Below are 18,757 nucleotides of genomic sequence, written 5' to 3'. Positions count from 1 at the left end.
ATACTCCGCAAGCCACCTGACAGTGTGTGGCGGAGGGTACCCTGAGTACCTATATCAGTTCTCCCTTCTATAACAGTCTCGTATTGTTCGTGGAAAGAAGGATTGTCGGTATGCTTCTGTGTGGGCTCTAATCTCTCTGATTTTATCCTCATGGTCTCTTCGCGATATATACGTAGGAGGGAGCAATATACTGCTTGACCCTTCGGTGAAGGTATGTTCTCGAAACTTTAACAAAAGCCCGTACCGAGCTACTGAGCGTCTCTCCTGCAGAGTCTTCCACTGGAGTTTATCTATCATCTCTGTAACGCTTTCGCTATTACTGAATGATCCTGTAACAAAGCGCGCTGCTCTCCGTTGGATCCTCTCTATCTCTTCTGTCAACCCTATCTGGTACGGATCCCACACTGCTGAGCAGTATTCAAGCAGTGGGCAAACAAGCGTACTGTAACCTACTTCCTTTGTTTTTGGATTGCATTTCCTTAGGATTCTTCCAATGAATCTCAGTCTGGCATCTGTTTTACCGACGATCAACATTATATGATCATTCCATTTTAAATCACTCCTAATGCGTACTCCCAGATAATTTATGGAATTAACTGATTCCAGTTGCTGACCTGCTATTTTGTAGCTAAATGATAAGGGATCTATCTTTCTATGTATTCGCAGCACATTACACTTTTCTACATTGAAATTGAATTGCCATTCCCTGCACCATGCGCCAATTCGCTGCAGATCCTCCTGCATTTCAGTACAATTTTCCATTGTTACAACCTCTCGATACACCACAGCATCATCTGCAAAAAGCCTCAGTGAACTTCCGATGTCATCCACAAGGTCATTTATGTATACTGTGAATAGCAACGGTCCTATGACACTCCCCTGTGGCACACCTAAAATCACTCTTACTTCGGAAGACTTCTCTCCATTGAGAATGACATGCTGCGTTCTGTTATCTAGGAACTCTTCAATCCAATCACACAATTGGTCTGATAGTCCATATGCTCTTACTTTGTTCATTAAACGACTGTGGGGAACTGTATCGAACACCTTGCGAAAGTCAAGAAACACGGCATCTACCTGTGAACCCGTGTCTATGGCTCTCTGAGTCTCATGGACGAATAGTGCGAGCTGGGTTTCACACGACCGTCTTTTTCTAAACCCATGCTGATTCCTACAGAGTAGATTTCTAGTCTCCAGAAAAGTCATTATACTCGAACATTATACGTGTTCCAAAATTCTACAACTGATTGACGTTAGAGATATAGGTCTATAGTTCTGCACATCTGTTCAACGCCCCTTCTTGAAAACGGGGATGACCTGTGCCATTTTCCAATCCTTTGGAATGCTACGCTCTTCTAGAGACCTACGGTTTGCTGTGAAGTTCCCTTTGCTTCCGCAGCAGTTTCCTAACTCGGTTGTTGTACCATGGTGGCTCTTTTCCATCTCTTACGATCGTGCTTGGCATATACTCATCTAATGCATATTATACGATGGTTTTGAATTTTGTCCACTGATCCTCAACACTATCTGTACTTGGGACAAAACTTTTCTTTTGAGCCGTCAGGTACTCTGAAATCTGCTTTTTGTCACTTTTGCTAAACAGAAAAATCTTTCTACCTTTTTTAATATTTCTATTTATGGCTGAACTCATCGATGCAGTAACCGCTTTCTGATCGCCGATTCCCTGTTCTGCGTTAACTGTTTCAAATAGTTTGGGGCTGTTTGTCACCAGAAGGTCTAATATGTTATCACCACGAGTCGGTTCTCTGTTTAACTGCTCAAGGTAGTTTTCAGATAAAGCACTTAAAACCATTTCACTGGATTCTTTGTCCCTGCCACCCGTTATGTACGTTTGAGTCTCCCAGTCTATATCCGGCAAATTAAAATCTCCACCCAGAACTATAACATGGTGGGGAAATCTACTCGAAATATTTTCCAAATTATCCTTCAGGTGTTCAGCCACAACAGCTGCTGAGCCAGGGGGCCTATAGAGACATCCAATTACCATGTCTGAGCCTGCTTTAACAGTGACCTTCACCCAAATTATTTCAAATTTCAGATCTCCGTCAGTTTCCTTCGATACTATTGCACTTCTTATCGCTATAAACACGCCTCCCCCTTCACTGTCCAGCCTGTCTCTGCGGTATACATTCCAATATGAGTTTAGGATTTCATTACTGTTTACGTCTGGTTTCAGCCAACTTTCTGTCCCTAGTACTATATGGGCGTTGTGACCGTTTATTAATGAGAGCAGGTCTGGGACATTTCTATAGACGCTCCTGCAGTTTACTATTAGCACATTAATATTGTTATTCCCTACTGCCGACGATTAACATTTCACGTACGGACCACGAGTATAAGATGAGAAGAATTAGGGCTCGTACAGAGGGTTATAGAAGACATTCTTCCCTTACTGTATTTCCAAGTGCAAGAGGAAAAGAAAGGACTGTTAGTGGTATGTAACGCCTTCTGCATGCTCCATGTTCCATATGGTGGCTAGTGCAGTATGTATGTGGATGTAGTTAACAATGCAGGAATATTTCTAATGTGTTAATTTGTATTAGGGTTAGTCAGTGTGGTTAATATGGAAAATAATGAATTTTTCAAGGAAATAACTTCTCATACTATCCAGGGAACAGTCATTATTAGGTAAACTTTTGACAATTAATTAGAAAGGTAACCAATTTTACTTTTATTTTGCAGGTTTACCAGTGAACGGCGTCATTTGTGTTCACCATTACATCTTGAACATGTGCAGTGGGCTGCTCGCCTTGTACCAAATCATAATTTGCTGCACTTCCGAAAAAATGCAGATTTAGATGGGTTTGTTCCAGATCTTTCAGCAAAAACACGACATTCACATGAAATATATCAGTTAAAGGTTTCAACAGAGCCAGGAAATGGACTTTTCGAAGTCTCCATGCGATACAATATACAAGAAGACAGCTTTACCATTCGGGTAAGTGTTTTAAATAGTAGCATGAATTGTTTTTTCCTCTGATAAATTTAAGAAGTGCAATGAAACTTTTCAAATTTATTACGGTCTTCTTTAGCTTTTTAGTGTGTTGCATAATACCGACTACAAGGAAAAATATTGTTTTGTCAGATACTTATCCTCTAATGTCCAAACAGTCATGAAGTGGAACTTATCATTTTAGAATGTAAGAGGAGGGATCTGGTTATCTCTAACTGGAAAAGTAGTGTAGAAGTCCTGCACCAACTTTCCAATACCTAAAAACTAAAACTTAACTTCAAGGCACTATTACTGTACAGTAGGTTGTCTCGCTGAGTGAATGCTGCTCCACTCTGTGCCTGAAACATAATGGAATGGCACTATTGGCCTTCCTGATCAAATTTCTTATAAAGAAAGGAGAGTGGGAACTCTGAAACTTATAAAATGCCTCTATAATGAGGCCCTTCTCTTAGATAGAGACTTCTACATCCACCCAAATGAATTTGCTGGTTAAGGTAAATAGCTCATAGAATTTCCAGCTGTGGCAAAACTGAATAACCTTTGTACTAAGTGTTGCTATGGAGAACTGATAGACACTGTAACAATAACACTGCAGTAAGGATAATGTAATCTGCAGTGCACAAGACATAAAAAAAATCAGTGAAGAAATACAGAAAACATTTGGTTTTAAGTTAACTTTCAATGATGGCCCCACCAGATCATGTTTAAGGTATGTTCATATTTCCCGAGGAAAAGAAAGAAACCTGAATGGCTGGATAAGGATTTGAACCACTTTCCTCCTGTATATGAGTCCAGCGCCTTAATCATTGTACCACCTTGCACTCAGTTCTGCTAAGGTATATTGATTTATTACAAAACTGAGCATTTAAAACATAAAAAAGTTGGGGCTTTTCCCACTGGCATTTAGAGGCTACATGTCAAGAAACTATGCTCATTACCAAAGTACATCACAGTTGCATCACAGACCTGTAAAATTAGTAATAGTAGTAGTAGCAGCAGCAGCTTTATTCATTTGTAGATCTCTTTTACAAGGATATAGGACATGTCAAAGTATTTACAAGTTTAGACCAATTTAAAATAAGCTAATTCATATACACATACATTTACAGACTTCTAGTTAGAAACAATCATTAGATTTACTCCTGGTGTACAATAATTTTTTTTTACAAATAACATATTAAATAATGTAATGCTACACTGTTCACTCGTATCTCACTATCAGTCACTGCACACACTATACACATTGTTTCATAACACTTCACTCATTAAGCGTGCGCGCGCACACACACACACACACACACACACACACTGGTGATCTCTGGGCCATTTTCTGTACCACAACTTCCCATTTGCTATCCTGAAAAACTGAGTCAGCATCCTTCTATAATGAGTGAGATGTTGACCTCAGAAAGAGGAAGAGGTGTTAGTATTGTGCAATGCATAGCTTGGGAGTAAGTTTTTCTAGAAAAGGAAAAAGAAGGAAAAAAGGTGTTATGTGGAATGTTGGATGATTTATAATCATTATTATTATATATTTGTATAACTTTTTTTTTACCAAACCCCTACACTGTTTTATCTAAGTAATCCTTCAATGTATAAAACGTATTGTATAACAGGCACTTTGTAGCTGCCTTTTTAAATAAGTGCATTTTTGCAATTTCTTTTATCTCTTTTGATAATTTATTGTACAGTTTTATTCCTTGGTAGCAAATGCTATTTTGAGTTTTATGTTTATTTTTTTCTTGGCAAATGTAAGTTGAGTCTAGCTCTTGTTCCACGGTCACAGACAACTATTTGTGCAGTAATTACCAATGTCATTTTTGATGTGTACAACTGACTGGTAAATGTATTCACACAGAGCAGTTAAAATCCCCAGTGTTTTGAACAGATCTTTACAAGGAGTTTGACTTCCATTTTTGGTTATGATTCTTATGGCTCTTTTCTGGAGCTATAACCAGTTAGTTTGCAGCTGAAGCCACATAACAGTTTCATTATATCTCAATTGTTTAACTCTGTGACTTGTATTTTTTAGCAATATTGTCTGTAGAAAGATCTGATTCAGCCATTTATAGTGATTAGTTGTCAAAAAATGTAACCATTGTATTATGGAGTGTGGATTCCAATAATTGTGTGGTTAAGCATTGCAATATGAAATCTACACGGTGTAATGACAAGGGCTTGAATAATGGAGAAATTGGGTTTAAAGTTTGGTAAGACCTTCTCAACATGGGTTCTCAGTGCTTTCTCTAAGTCTTGTCCAGAAAATATTGAAATGGTTTTTACCTTCATAATGTATCACAACAGACTGTTCACACACTGAACCTTACGTTCTCCTTCTGAGCTAGTGAAAAATTCCTCTGTCTCTGTATCCCTCTACACCTTTTACTTTTTTTATCTTCTCCAGTTCTGCTACACAAACATCAAAAATGAATTTTCAGACAGAAATTTGCCTTAACATTTAAATCATTTTCGTGAATGTGCTGAAAATTCCAGTAATGATCCATTCGATTATTGGCCTTTTTCGGTGTTTTTCATTTCCTAACAATGCTACTATTACCACATTGCCCCCCGTTGTCTTATCTGCTTTCCTTATTTTCAGGTTTAACACTTTTTATTGGTTTCTCATTCCATATTTCAAATAATATCACTTACATTCACATCTGCTTTTATTCAAGTTCTAGAATCTCTCCTCCCCTTGACATGGTTTATGAGAAACAGATATGGATCAAATTATTACAATCCACCACATACATAACAGAATGCAGCATGTCATTCTCAATGGAAAGAAGTCTTCCGAAGTTAGAGTGATTTCAGGTGTGCCGCAGGTGAGTGTCATGGGACCGTTGCTATTCACAATATACATAAATGACCTTAAGGATAACATCGGAAGTTCACTGAGGCTTTTTGCGGACATTGCTGTAGTATATTGAGAGGTTGTAACAATGGAAAATTATACTGAAATGCAGGAGGATCTGCAACGAATTGAGGCATGGTGCAGGGAATGGCAATTGAATCTGAATGTAGACAAGTGTAATGTGCTGCGAATACATAGAAAGAAAGATCCTTTATCATTAAGCTACAATGTAGCAGGTCAGCAACGGGAAGCAGTTAATTCCACAAATTATCTGGGAGTAGGCATTAGGAGTGATCTAAAATGGAATGACCATATGAAATTAATCGTCGGTAAAGCAGATGCCAGACTGAGATTCATTGGAAGAATCCTAAGGAAATGCAGTCTGAAAACAAAGGAAGTAGGTTACAGTACACTTGTTCGCCCACTGCTTGAATACTGCTCAGCAGTGTGGGATCCATACCAGATAGGGTTGATAGAAGAGATAGAGAAGATCCAACAGAGAGCAGCGCACTTCATTACAGGATGATTTAGTAATCGCAAAAGCGTTACAGAGATGATAGATAAACTCCAGTGGAAAAGACAGCAAGAGAGGCGCTCAGTAGCTCAGCACGGGCTTTTGTTGAAGTTTTGAGAACATACCTTCACCGAGGAGTCAAGCAGTATATTGCTCCCTCCTACGTACATCTCACGAAGAGACCATGTGGATAAAATCAGAGAGATTAGAGCCCACACAGAGGCATACCGACACTCTTTCTTTCCACGAACAATACGAGACTGGAACTGAAGGGAGAACCGATAGAGGTACTCAAAGTACCCTCCGCCACACACCGTCAGGTGGCTTGCGGAGTATGGATGTAGATGTAGATGTAGATGTAGATGTAGATCATGTATGTTGGTTTGCAGAAGACAGTATTACATGATGTTGTTAAGAATAACAAAATATATTCAATAGCATAAAGACGCTTCAGCTTAGTGAATGCGTGAAGAATGCAGTGTTATGTGTAACTGACATTATAAGACTGAGAGAGAAACAGGGTATAAAGTGCCTCTCCATGTAGTAGTATAAAAATCAGGTTCTCAAATAATTTTGAAATGACTGTTGCTAGCGTTTTTAAGTGTCTGATAAGTATCTGACAGGAGCAAAAAGTCTCATTTAACATTTGAAATGACTTATTACATGCTGGTAGTGGGGAAGTCAGAGCTGAAGCATAAGCTGACGTGTGTCTTATCACTCTGCATGATTTCAGGCATGAGAAGAAACAACTAGAAGATGGCTGTAGGATTTGGGAGGAGGAACAATGCGATACTTAGGATAAAGAGGTTTGATTGTCTATAAAATAGTGTTGTGAGGAGAATATTGGTACAAGTTTTGTAACAAGTGGAATTCAGATGAAACAACAAGCTGACATATGTTCACTGATCTCATACCTTATAGCACCCTTATTCCCACATTGGCATGCAAAAAGTTTCCAGATGATGGAGTGCATGGTAGTGTGGGACGTAGATGACACTGTATGGCCATACATAAGTCACATTATTTCGGTAGATTAAAAGCTTATTAGTGTGTTCTGAACTAATCTTCTATGACATCCCAGGCATTTTTCATTATGGCAAATCAGCATGGGTCTCAAACTTCCTTAGCATATGTTTGGTCATTTGGCATTGAAAACAGTCATGACAGAAAATGCCATATCCTGGGAGAAGATATCATTTATGAAAGGAGTAGCAATAAAATGAATGTTGTCCATAGTTTTCATGGTGCTGTCTGTAGCAACTTCAGGTTTCCTAAAATATAATCTCACCAAAGCCACAATGTCCAGTGATACAAGTGTTCCCTTGGAAGGTGGCATAACCAGACAGGGACATTGATCACCTGTAATAGGAAGCTGAATTGTTCAGAAGAGACTACTTATTTCTGTTATTCATTGGAACAAGAATGATGGTGTACCCACTGAAGTCATAAATGAGAATGTTATTGGGTCAGTGAGCAAGCAAAAGTATGTCATCTGCTAACTAGTACCTTTTTTAACAATGTGCAGCGAATGATTTGTACCAGAAATGTTTGCCTAATCAGCATTACAAATTTGTTATGTCCCACTCTTGGAAGAAGCGTAAACATCCTACGCTTTACAGTGAAATGCTTCATACAAAATAAATGGTCATTTAATAGATACTAATGATTGTGAAGCTTGTTAAAGCTAAGACGCCATTACAGCATGCCCTTTATCAAAGTCAACTGTTGTGCGTTAGGTCATACTCACACTTTCCAAGATCATCTCAAAAAATGTTCTGTACTCAGATGCAAATTACCTGCTGTTGTTAGCTCCTTGTTTATAGTTTATTGGTTGTCATGCTAGTCTACACTACAACAAACAATTTATAACATCAAAAATGTTTTTCTCAGTGATACCGTTTCTTTCTAGTTATAGAATTTGATCCAGGGTAACTCTTTTTACATAAGGAAATGGTTTTTGTTGTAGTGCTTTTGGAGCATTGGCCACAGTGTCACTTTGGACTATACAAATGTTTTGATTGTTTTGATTAGATTAGACCTCTGTGCAAGTAGGATTGTATAGAAATATGATAACTCACTAAACTTCTTATCTCTCAAGGGGAACTTTCAGATGGGACCTCTTTGATTTTTGTCATATGTATAGGATTTGAAAGTCAGTGCCTGGACATCAATTTCCTTACAACAGTAGAATGCAATCCCCTGCCCCAGAAAGACCTCAAAAAATCACTTTTGAAGATTAAGAGGTGTTCCAAGCTTTAAGTATAAAGGTAGCTGAGTGAGGAGTATGAAAGTATGATAATCACGAATGTTTGTGAATAAGGACTTTTTTGTCTGTTAGCTTAAATGGTTAGCAATCTTTTCATTGTGATACAAAGCCTTCTTCTGTATGAGGTGAGTAGCAATCTATACTTTTCATAATAAAAGTTGTTGGTACACATCTGACTGATTGCTTGTCTTATCTACTTTTTAAAAATTATAGTTTTACTAACAAGTGGAATGTTCGTTATCAAACATTGAATCAAAATTTTTTAATTAATAAACATAAGATGATGCAAATATTCTTAATGTATTAAAAACTGGCACAAAAATACCAAACGTCAATAGAAAATAAACACTTGATTTCTAGAGACTGAACAGTATGATTTATACATACAATTTTTTCATCTTAACAGCAAGGGAATTTTACATATATGCATCAAATTTTAATACAACCAATAACTAAAAATACAATGATTGTATGTTTGTTAAGAAATTATGATTCAGTATTTATTAATTAAAGTTTCCATTTATCAATAAATAAGGAAAGTAAAAAGAACAAGTCAACTAATGAGGTTCAGACCAGTGACTTTGCAATCATTAGACTTCTACACTACGCCCGCAGCAACCAGAAACTACATTAGTAAGATCAAAGTAATTTTGTATATAGCAAAGCTCAGAAAACTTGCAGTCTTCAAAGACTTTTCTAATTTCATTATACTGCTTCAGGATACTGGACCTCCAAATCTTATAAATATGAAGAAAATCAAAGAGGGCTGGTCTGTAAGGTCCTCTTGTCAGTAACACTCCTGTAACAGAATAAATGTAGGCCTAAACAGAGAATTATATAAACTAAATATGTATCCAAATATTTTTGCTCCTCATATCTGTTAAAGAACTTTAAGTTCATTTAACATTCGCCCGTGCTGTTACAGCATAGTTTCATGTGTTGCACAATTTGATATTGCTCTATTTTTTGATATGTGAAATTTGTTTACTTCAGATACTCATGAGTTACCAGGATATACAGGTTATAAATTCTCATTCAGCTGTACATTTTTATAGCAATGTTTTATGTAGTAACATCCAATATGACCTCTATTCAACTAAAAAAGATGAATCATTTTGTAAATTATTTCATGAAAAATTCTTGATACTCAATTTTTCCCATTGTTCCTGCAGATTGAAGATGTCAGCCGCATAAATCGTTATGGGAGTGCCGCTTCCTGCCTAAGTAGTGCTGATCATCATTTAAGCAAGTACTGTTACTGCAAACTTCGACAACCAAATGAGCATTGAAAATGTTTAAATATTGTCCACACGTGCTATTATTTGGAGGGGGTACTAAAACAGTTTGCCTTCTTTTAATGACTCCATCTATGATGTATTTTTCCTTTTTTACTGTTTTTGTGTGTGAATTTGTAGTGGAAGTGATACGAGCATAACTGATGATTGACAAACTACTGAAGAAATTGTCAGTCCCAAGCAGATATTCAGCCTCAATCTGAGCGCCGTGAGTTCAGATCTTTGCTTTTCTCATATATCCTTTATTGCATTGTGCACATATGTGCATCTACGTCTATAATCTGTGAGTAGAGGGTAAGTGTTTTTATGTTCTGTGTTAACTACATGAAGTCAGTAAGAGACCAAAATCAAAATAAATGTTGCACAGTGATACTGTTTTGATATTATGTAGTTCTAATAACAAATATTTGTCTTACACCAATGAGATCCGTTAACCAATGTGATATATAAAAATGGAAACATATGTTCAGCACCAGGAATAGTCAAATGTCTTGCCATTTTCTAAACTGGTGCACATTTTTAATATTTAATTAGCTATTAAAAGCTCAAGATGACACATAACACTTCCTTGCTTCCTTTCAGACCATCATTGTCGTTAATGACAGGTTCTGTACAATGCAGATATTCCACATTTCATTTAAATTTGAACATTGAGTTGTTCATGATACTTGATAAGAGAATTCCTACAATGGCATTTACTTTGTTTTATAAAGTTGCTTGCCTTTCTTATGCTAGTCAGTGTACAGTTATTTATGAAAAAATGACTTACTTAAGTTTAAAATAAATACAAAAGTCAGGTACCATTTATATGTGTTATTGTTGTGTAGTTTTAACCTGCCAGACTGTCATTTTTATATGGAAATTTAACACGGTTGTAAGGAGCTGTGCTAGTCATTCCATGTCTTTAAAAAAACTGATTATTTTGATTTAATGTTGCCAGTATTTTTTTCCTCCTCCTGTAAAATGGTGTGTGTGTATACTGTGGATACTAGCTTAAAAAGTTATTTTAGAAATAGAAATTTGAAGAAATGTAAACAGGCAAGGTTTGTCAAAGGAGTTGAAGAAAGCTATTTTTATATTTCATAAGGCTGGAATAATGTTTGTAAGTAGAATAATGGAGAAAAGTACCACAAAGCAGCATATGTACATCTGATTATTTGTTAGTTGTTATATTCCCGTATGCCATGGAGTATACATATTTCCTAATTTTGTATGTGTAATTATTACTATTATTTATTTATTATTATTGTTGTTGTTATCATCATGATAATCATCAACAATTGTGTTACAGTGGCAGAGGTATGTAACTCTGAGACATTTATAAGATTAATAATGTTCCAGAAATGTACTGACAATGTAAATTACCTAAAACATTCATGCTTACACAGCATACTTTGCTGTATGATAACATTTTTATACTGAAGTTAATAATACTGCATTTGGTAATACTCAGGATCCATTTTGTTAAAATTGCTGTATTAAGACTTAATAATCAGTACTGTATTTATATGAATTGCAAGTTTGTGTGTCATAAATTGTTACCAAAACTGTAAAGACACAAATGTCACTGAATACATTTGTTATTATTTTTATTCCTGTCTAATGAACTTGATGCACAATAACTATTTTCATTCCCTAAATAGGAGCTATCAGCAGAAAAATTAAAACTGTGGACATCAGAGAGACACTGACATTTGCGTTCAACAGTAGTGAAATTGTGATTTTCATCAAATGAGAATGAATGTAAATGAACAGAAGTCAAAGAAAGATTTAGGTGATGAAGTGATTGATGCTATATTGATCATGCTTTCCATTTAATTTTCTGCTACAACACTGCTACTGATATCTGCTGGTGCTCCTCTTCCCCCGTCACCTCTCCCTTCAAAACCTTCCTTGTTTTCTTTGCCCTGGACCACCTCCTTTTGCTTTCTTTCCCTGTGATAGCCTCTCCTTGGACCTGGGCACTTCCACACTTACACTGAATGGTTGTTAGAAGAGGAGCCAGTTATAACAGGATTGAGCAATGTTGCATTCCATGCAACTGGGAAAAGGCACCAGTTTCTACAGAAGCATAAGAAAGTTCACCAAGGAGATCTACAAAACTGTTTCCCTAATAACAGTATGGAAAGGATATATGGCTGCTCACCATGTAGAGGAGGCATTTTGTCACAATCATGCACAATGAAGAGGCATTTGGTCACAATCGTGCACAATGAAGAAAACTGAGTTATTGGGCGAAGTCCTTCTTCTGAAATAGAAAATGCGTACATGCATGCATGCCTAGTGCCCCCCCCCCACACACACACACACACACACACACACACAACCACTGTCTCAGGGCACTGGAACCCTAACTTCTATAAACTTATAGAAGATATGAGAAGCTTTTTGCGAGCCAGATAATCCCTCTGTAAAAATAATCAATTCTGCAAGTCAATATTAATGCTGTATTTCTTAATTTCTAAAATGTTTTCACTGAAGTTCAGTACTGTATCCTAGTAAAGAAATATTACATTGCAGAATATCCAAATAGAAATGTAACTGGGTAAAACATTTCCTAGCAATCAGGACCCAATGTGTTGTTCATAATGGAAAGGCCAAATCGGAAACAAAATAGTATTCTGTGCACTCTGAGAAGGGAATGTGATTGGATCATCATTGTTCATGATATTTATTAATGACCTCTCAGATTTTTGTGGCGGTGTTCGTAGCGACAAACGGCTTACGAAGTCACCGCCACACTTTTAATAGCGGGCCGACCGGTCTGCTGGAACAGTGAACAGAAAGATGAAAACCCAAACACTCTGATTAAATAAAAGTCGGTACTTATCTTTATTAACGAAGATACAGAAACACAGTGGTGAACTCCGTGTCTACAGAAATCTGTCTAGTTCGAGTCGGAGCGGCTAGGTCAGCGTCGGCTGACGACAAACAACAACTCTGCTGCGATGAACACACAACTGACTAGCAAGTACACAATTCGGTGGCGAGTATACAACTGAGCGGCGAATACAGAACTGTCCTAGCGCTCGCGACTCCAGCGCTTAAGCAGCCAGAAGCCAGCGGTGGCGCGCGCAGACTTGCGGCGATTTCCTGTCTCGCTGGCGCTGCTTATGCGGACGGCGTCCGGACTTTGATGCTGCCAACCTTTTGGCAGCGGGCTCGGGTGGCATTACTGGCTAGGCTATAACACTCCTCCCCCCCAAATCGCCGCACCGTCGTTGAATAATGACGTGGCGAGCGTCGACGGCGGGGGAGGGGTCTGGCCGCAGGCGTAGCAGAAGAGACCGGGGCGGAGACTGTTGTCGGTGGCAGTCCCCGGTCCGCACCCCAGCATTGGCTGCGCGGGGCCTCGGGAAACACCGACTGAAAACCGAGGTCAGGGTGCACGCCTGTGACCATGGGCGCAGCTTCTGGTACTGGACGCGACGGGGCGTCGGGACCCAGGAAGAGAGGCGGCGTCTCCTGACGCTGCGTCGACGGCTGCTGAGTGGGCGCCGGACAAGGCGCTGCGGTGTCAGACTCCTTGGGGGTGCCCAAGGAAAGCGGCTGCAGGACAGGCTGCACAGCCACCGCTTGGGAAGGCGGCCCGGCTGAAGGGTCGATGTCCATCAGCTCCGAAGGCGGGTGGCGACTGAAGAGGGACCGCAGGCGCCGGAGCGACCACCTGGGGCGCTCCCGGATGAAGCTGCGCGGGGGGCATCAACGGGACGGGCTGTTGGCGTGGTAGCGGCGACGGCTGCTGCTGCTGCTGCTGCCCTGGGGGCGGCAGCGAAGTCGGAAGGCGCGGCTGGAACCCGCCGCAGACCAAATCTGTGGACAAAGAACGAGCGGCAGAATCCGGGCGGCCAGCGCGGCGCAACTGGTTCTGATGCCTCCTGTGCACCCCAGTAGCACCTTGAACAGTATAAAAACCGCGACCCTGGACACTTATCACGGTACCACGTTCCCAACGACGGCGACCGTGATAAACTCTGAAAAAAACGGCGTCGTTGCGCTGAAAACGCGTGCGATGCTCAGAAGCGGCGGGTCAATCCGGGGGGTGCAACAACCGTAGTAGGGTGCGATGACGACGGCCGTGGAGAAGCTCCGCAGGCGAAGGGCCGTCGCGTGGCGTGGTCCGGTACGACGACAGGAACGTGATGAGGGCCTGCTGACGAGAGCGCGTAGCACGAAGGCGGTCCATATGATCCTTGAATGTGCGTACAAAACGTTCCGCTGCACCATTCGATTGAGGGTGGAACGGCGGAGTAAGAACATGGCAAATGCCATTGGCAGAACAAAAACTTTCAAATTCAGCAGAGGTAAATTGTGGACCATTGTCAGACACTAAAACTTCTGGAAGACCCTCAATACAAAAAATTGAAGTCAACGCCTGTATAGTTTGTGCAGACGTTGTAGACTGCATGGGCACAACAAACGGAAAATTACTAAATGCATCTATCACGATGAGCCAACGAGAATTCCAATATGGACCAGCGAAATCAATATGTACTCGCTGCCAGGGACCGGCAGGGCGTGCCCACTCAAAATAGCGTTGAGGCAGAGCAGCTTGGTGTTCGGCACACGTCGAACAATCTGTAGACATCTGCGTAATCTGCTTATCAATGCCGATCCATGTACAATGACGGCGGGCAAGCTGCTTGGTGCGGACCACTCCCCAATGACCTTGATGCAACAAGTCGAGGACCTTGGATTGGAGCACTTGGGGAACCACTACACGAAGCTGGTCATTCTCGGTGCGTAACAGCAAAACACCGTGCGAAACAGACAACAGATGACGTTGCGGATAATAGCGACGAACCACAGGATCCGATATGTCCTTTGCCTTGGACGGCCAACCACGTTGAACAAAACGTAATAGTAAACTCAGATGAGGATCCGTAGCTGTCTCACGTGCCACCTGACGATAACCAATCGGAAAATCCCGGAGGGATTGATGCTCATCGGCGTCAATCTGATGGCAAGAGTCGTCAGAGGAATCAAAGACATCATCCGCGGCAATCTAGAAAGCGCGTCAGCGTTTGCATGCTGAGCTGTAGGGCGATACAGTATCTCATACTGGTATTGTGATAACAAAAGAGCCCAACGTTGTAGTCTCTGAGCTGTCCGCTGAGGAACTGGTTTAGACGGATGAAACAGTGACGTCAGGGGCTTGTGATCTGTTACTAAATAGAATGGTCTACCATAGAGGTAGTGATGGAATTTTGTGACACCGAACACAATAGCCAATGCTTCCTTGTCCAATTGGCTATAATTACACTGAGCTTTGTTTAGCAATTTAGATGCGAACGCAATAGGACGTTCGGTGTTACCGACTCGGTGAGACAACACAGCACCGAGGCCGAAAGAAGAGGCATCACAAGCTAACACCAGAGGCTTGTTAGGGTCGTAATGGACCAGACAACGATCATTCAATAAAGCCTCCTTAAGCTGCTGAAAGGCTGATTGGCAATCAGCTGACCACACAAACGGAACATTCTTACGGCGGAGACGATGCAACGGTGCAGCAATCTGTGATGCATTAGGTATAAACCTAATATAATACGTCAATTTGCCAAGAACTGCTTGCAATTCATGCAGATTGCGAGGGGCGGGCAAATCACGAATAGCTGCTAAATGTGACTGGGAGGGATGAATGCCTTGAGCATTAATAACATGTCCCAGATACTCCATCTCCGTAAGGAAAAATGAACATTTATCAATGTTGCAACGTAGGCCTGCCTGAGACAACACTGTAAACAAACACTCCAAATTACGGAAATGTTCAGCAGGCGTCCGACCGGACACAACAATATCGTCTAAATAGTTGCAACACGATGGCACATTAGCCAGAAGTTGTGACAAAAAACGCTGAAAAACAGCTGGAGCTGACGCACAACCAAAAGGCAAATGCAGAAAACGGAACAACCGCAACGACGTGTTTATGACAAAATACTGTTGTGATTGCTTGTCGAGGGGCAATTGCAAATATGCTTCACGGAGATCAATTTTGGAAAAGAAACGAGCTTCCCCTAACTTATCCATCAGCTTGTCCGGTCTAGGCAAAGGAAAAGAATCAATGACAGTCTGAGGATTAACTGTCGACTTAAAATCAGCACACAAACGTAACTTGCCAGACGGTTTCTTTATAATAACTAAGGGAGAAGCCCACTGGCTCGCTGAAACGGGTTGAATAACACCATTGTTTTGCCAACGACGAAGTTCATCTTCTACAGGTGCCTGGAGGGCATGAGGCACTGGACGAGCACAAAAAAATCGAGGCTGAGCATTATCTTTTAACGTAATATGAGCGGCAAAGTTCGCAGCACAACCTAGTTCGTCTTTAAATATGTCACTGTATCGTTTACACAACTCGGTTATGCTGTCTTGAGGAACAACAACAGAATTAATTTGCAACACATTGTCTTGGATAGACAGGCCAAACAAGTCAAAACAGTCTAATCCGAAAATGTTTACACTGTCTGTAGCGCGGAGCACTGTGAATGAAACTGTTTTGGTATTGCCACGGAATGTGGCTGGCACGCTACATACACCTAACACAGGAATTTGTTCTCCACTATAAGTAGCCAAAGAATGTTTTGCCGCTGAAAGTTTAGGGCGGCCGATAGCCGCATACGTAGCACTATTTATGAGAGTCACAGACGCACCAGTGTCTAATTGAAAATTGAAGGTCTTATCCTGGATGCGTAGCTTCACAAATAGTTTATTACACTGTCTCTGGATCGGTGCAGTGGAGGTGGAAGACACAAAATCAGCGCGTTTAGCGCGTGTTCGCTGCGAACGACAACTCGTGGGTTGGGCGGGTGGAACAACTACTCCTGCTTCATTTGCAGTCTGTACATTACTTTTTACAGCGTTTGAATTACGCTTGGGTCGCATAGCAGAGGGCTGGGTGGGTGGCTTATTGCGAACAAGTTTATTACCCACACGAACCGTGGAAGAGTCTTTAAACGCGACCTTCTGGGCGGACTGGCTTTGAAGAACATGAATATCCATGGGCTGGGCAGCACTAGAATTGTTCTTGCGTTTACGCAAACAAACAGTCTGGATGTGTCCTTTCCTTTGACAAAAGTGACAAACCGCGTTTCTTAACGGGCAACGTTCACGAGGATGAACAAGAACACACTTAGGGCAAGACTTAACTCTATCATTTTGCACACGCGGCTGACGAATGTGTTTAACATGACGCGGCCGGCTAGTGTTTACAGTCTGACTCTGCCGGTGGGGCCGCGGGCGTGACATAACTTGCTTAGCACAGGCAATTTGAGAAATACATGGCTGATCTAACTCACACTCAGCATAGTCAAAAGTATCTTGGGCTTCAATGATGTTCATCACAGTCTCTAATGACGGGTCAGGCAACTTTAAGATAGCAGCACGAATACGAGAATCTGCAATGTTTTGAGTAATAGCGTCTCGTAACATGACATCACTGTAGGAAGCTCCACACACACAATTAAATCGGCACTGACGGGTGAGGCCCCGTAAATCTGTTAACCACTGTTTATTAGATTGATGTGGCAGTTTCTTTAATCTGAAGAACTTGAATCTGGCTGCTGCCACATGAACTCGCGACTCGAAATACTCAGCAAGCTTGTTAACAACAACGTCATAGTCTAAAGCTTCTGGATGGGATTCCGGGAACAACTTACAAAGTAGTCGATAGACTTCCACGCCTGCAGTGGAAATTAAATAAAGCTGCCGCTCAGTACCTGTGATTTTGTAGACTGTCATGTGCACCTGCAACTGCGCGAAATATTCTCGCCATTCTTCTCTTGATGCATCAAAAGCACGGAAAGGTGGTGCTTCCTGTGCTTGTTCCTTTTGTGTTGGAGGATTAGCCGCTTGTTTGGCGATTGCTTCCACCAGACTTTGTATTTGCTGACTCTGTAACAAGATCAACTGTTGTAATTCGGCAGACATAGTGAACACAAATTAACCCAGCCCCCAAAATTTTATCGCTATAATTAGTATAACCAGAAACAAGTTGAACCAGCCCTGCACACGAGTTTGGAAGTCCTCGTCGCCAGTTTTGTGGCGGCGTTCGTAGCGACAAACAATTCGCGGTAGAAACGGCTTACGAAGTCACCGCCACACTTTTAATAGCGGGCCGACCGGTCCGCTGGAACAGTGAACAGAAAGATGAAAACCCAAACACTCTGATTAAATAAAAGTCGGTACTTATCTTTATTAACGAAGATACAGAAACACAGTGGTGAACTCCGTGTCTACAGAAATCTGTCTAGTTCGAGTCGGAGCGGCTAGGTCAGCGTCGACTGACGACAAACAACAACTCTGCTGCAATGAACACACAACTGACTAGCAAGTACACAATTCGGTGGCGAGTATACAACTGAGCGGCGAATACAGAACTGTCCTAGCGCTCGCGACTCCAGCGCTTAAGAAGCCAGAAGCCAGCAGACTTGCGGCGATTTCCTGTCTCGCTGGCGCTGCTTATGTGGACGGCGTCCAGACTTTGATGCTGCCAACCTTTTGGCAGCGGGCTCAGGTGGCATTACTGGCTGGGATATAACACAGATAATGTGTGTTTTTTGAACTATCGACAGAAGTGTACAAGGATGTGAACTAAAACTTGTTATAAAATGCAAGAAGGCTGGAAGGTGATCAACAGTTAGTGCCAACACTAGCAGTGGGCCCATAAACATAAATAAACCTAATATAATATACACAAATATATTGAGGAGAAGACCTGATATTGTTTGCCTACACAGTCAAAAATCTGTGAGTAGCACTAGTAACAAATGTCATAAGTCTAGGAATATCTGTCTGAACAATTTACAGTGTAATAACCAGGCAAAAATATCACTTTGAGGAATGAAGTTTCCAAACT

General features: G+C 40.9%; 1 protein-coding gene across 3 annotated transcripts in view; it reads left to right on the top strand.

Moving 5' to 3' along the window:
- Positions 1 to 11,439, top strand: part of LOC124777213 — a 482,077-nt gene extending 470,638 nt beyond the window's left edge. For all 3 annotated transcript variants that reach the window (XM_047252529.1, XM_047252528.1, XM_047252531.1), the window contains 2 exons: positions 2,704 to 2,959; positions 9,781 to 11,439. In XM_047252529.1, coding sequence (XP_047108485.1) covers positions 2,704 to 2,959; positions 9,781 to 9,897 — 373 coding nt within the window. In that variant the 3' untranslated portion in view covers positions 9,898 to 11,439. The remainder of the gene's footprint in view (positions 1 to 2,703; positions 2,960 to 9,780) is intronic.
- Positions 11,440 to 18,757: the final 7,318 nt, after the last annotated feature.

This window comes from Schistocerca piceifrons, chromosome 2, assembly GCF_021461385.2.
Source record: "Schistocerca piceifrons isolate TAMUIC-IGC-003096 chromosome 2, iqSchPice1.1, whole genome shotgun sequence".
In the NCBI taxonomy this organism is placed as follows: Eukaryota; Metazoa; Arthropoda; class Insecta; order Orthoptera; family Acrididae; genus Schistocerca; species Schistocerca piceifrons.
This window is presented reverse-complemented; position numbering and strand designations above follow the sequence as displayed.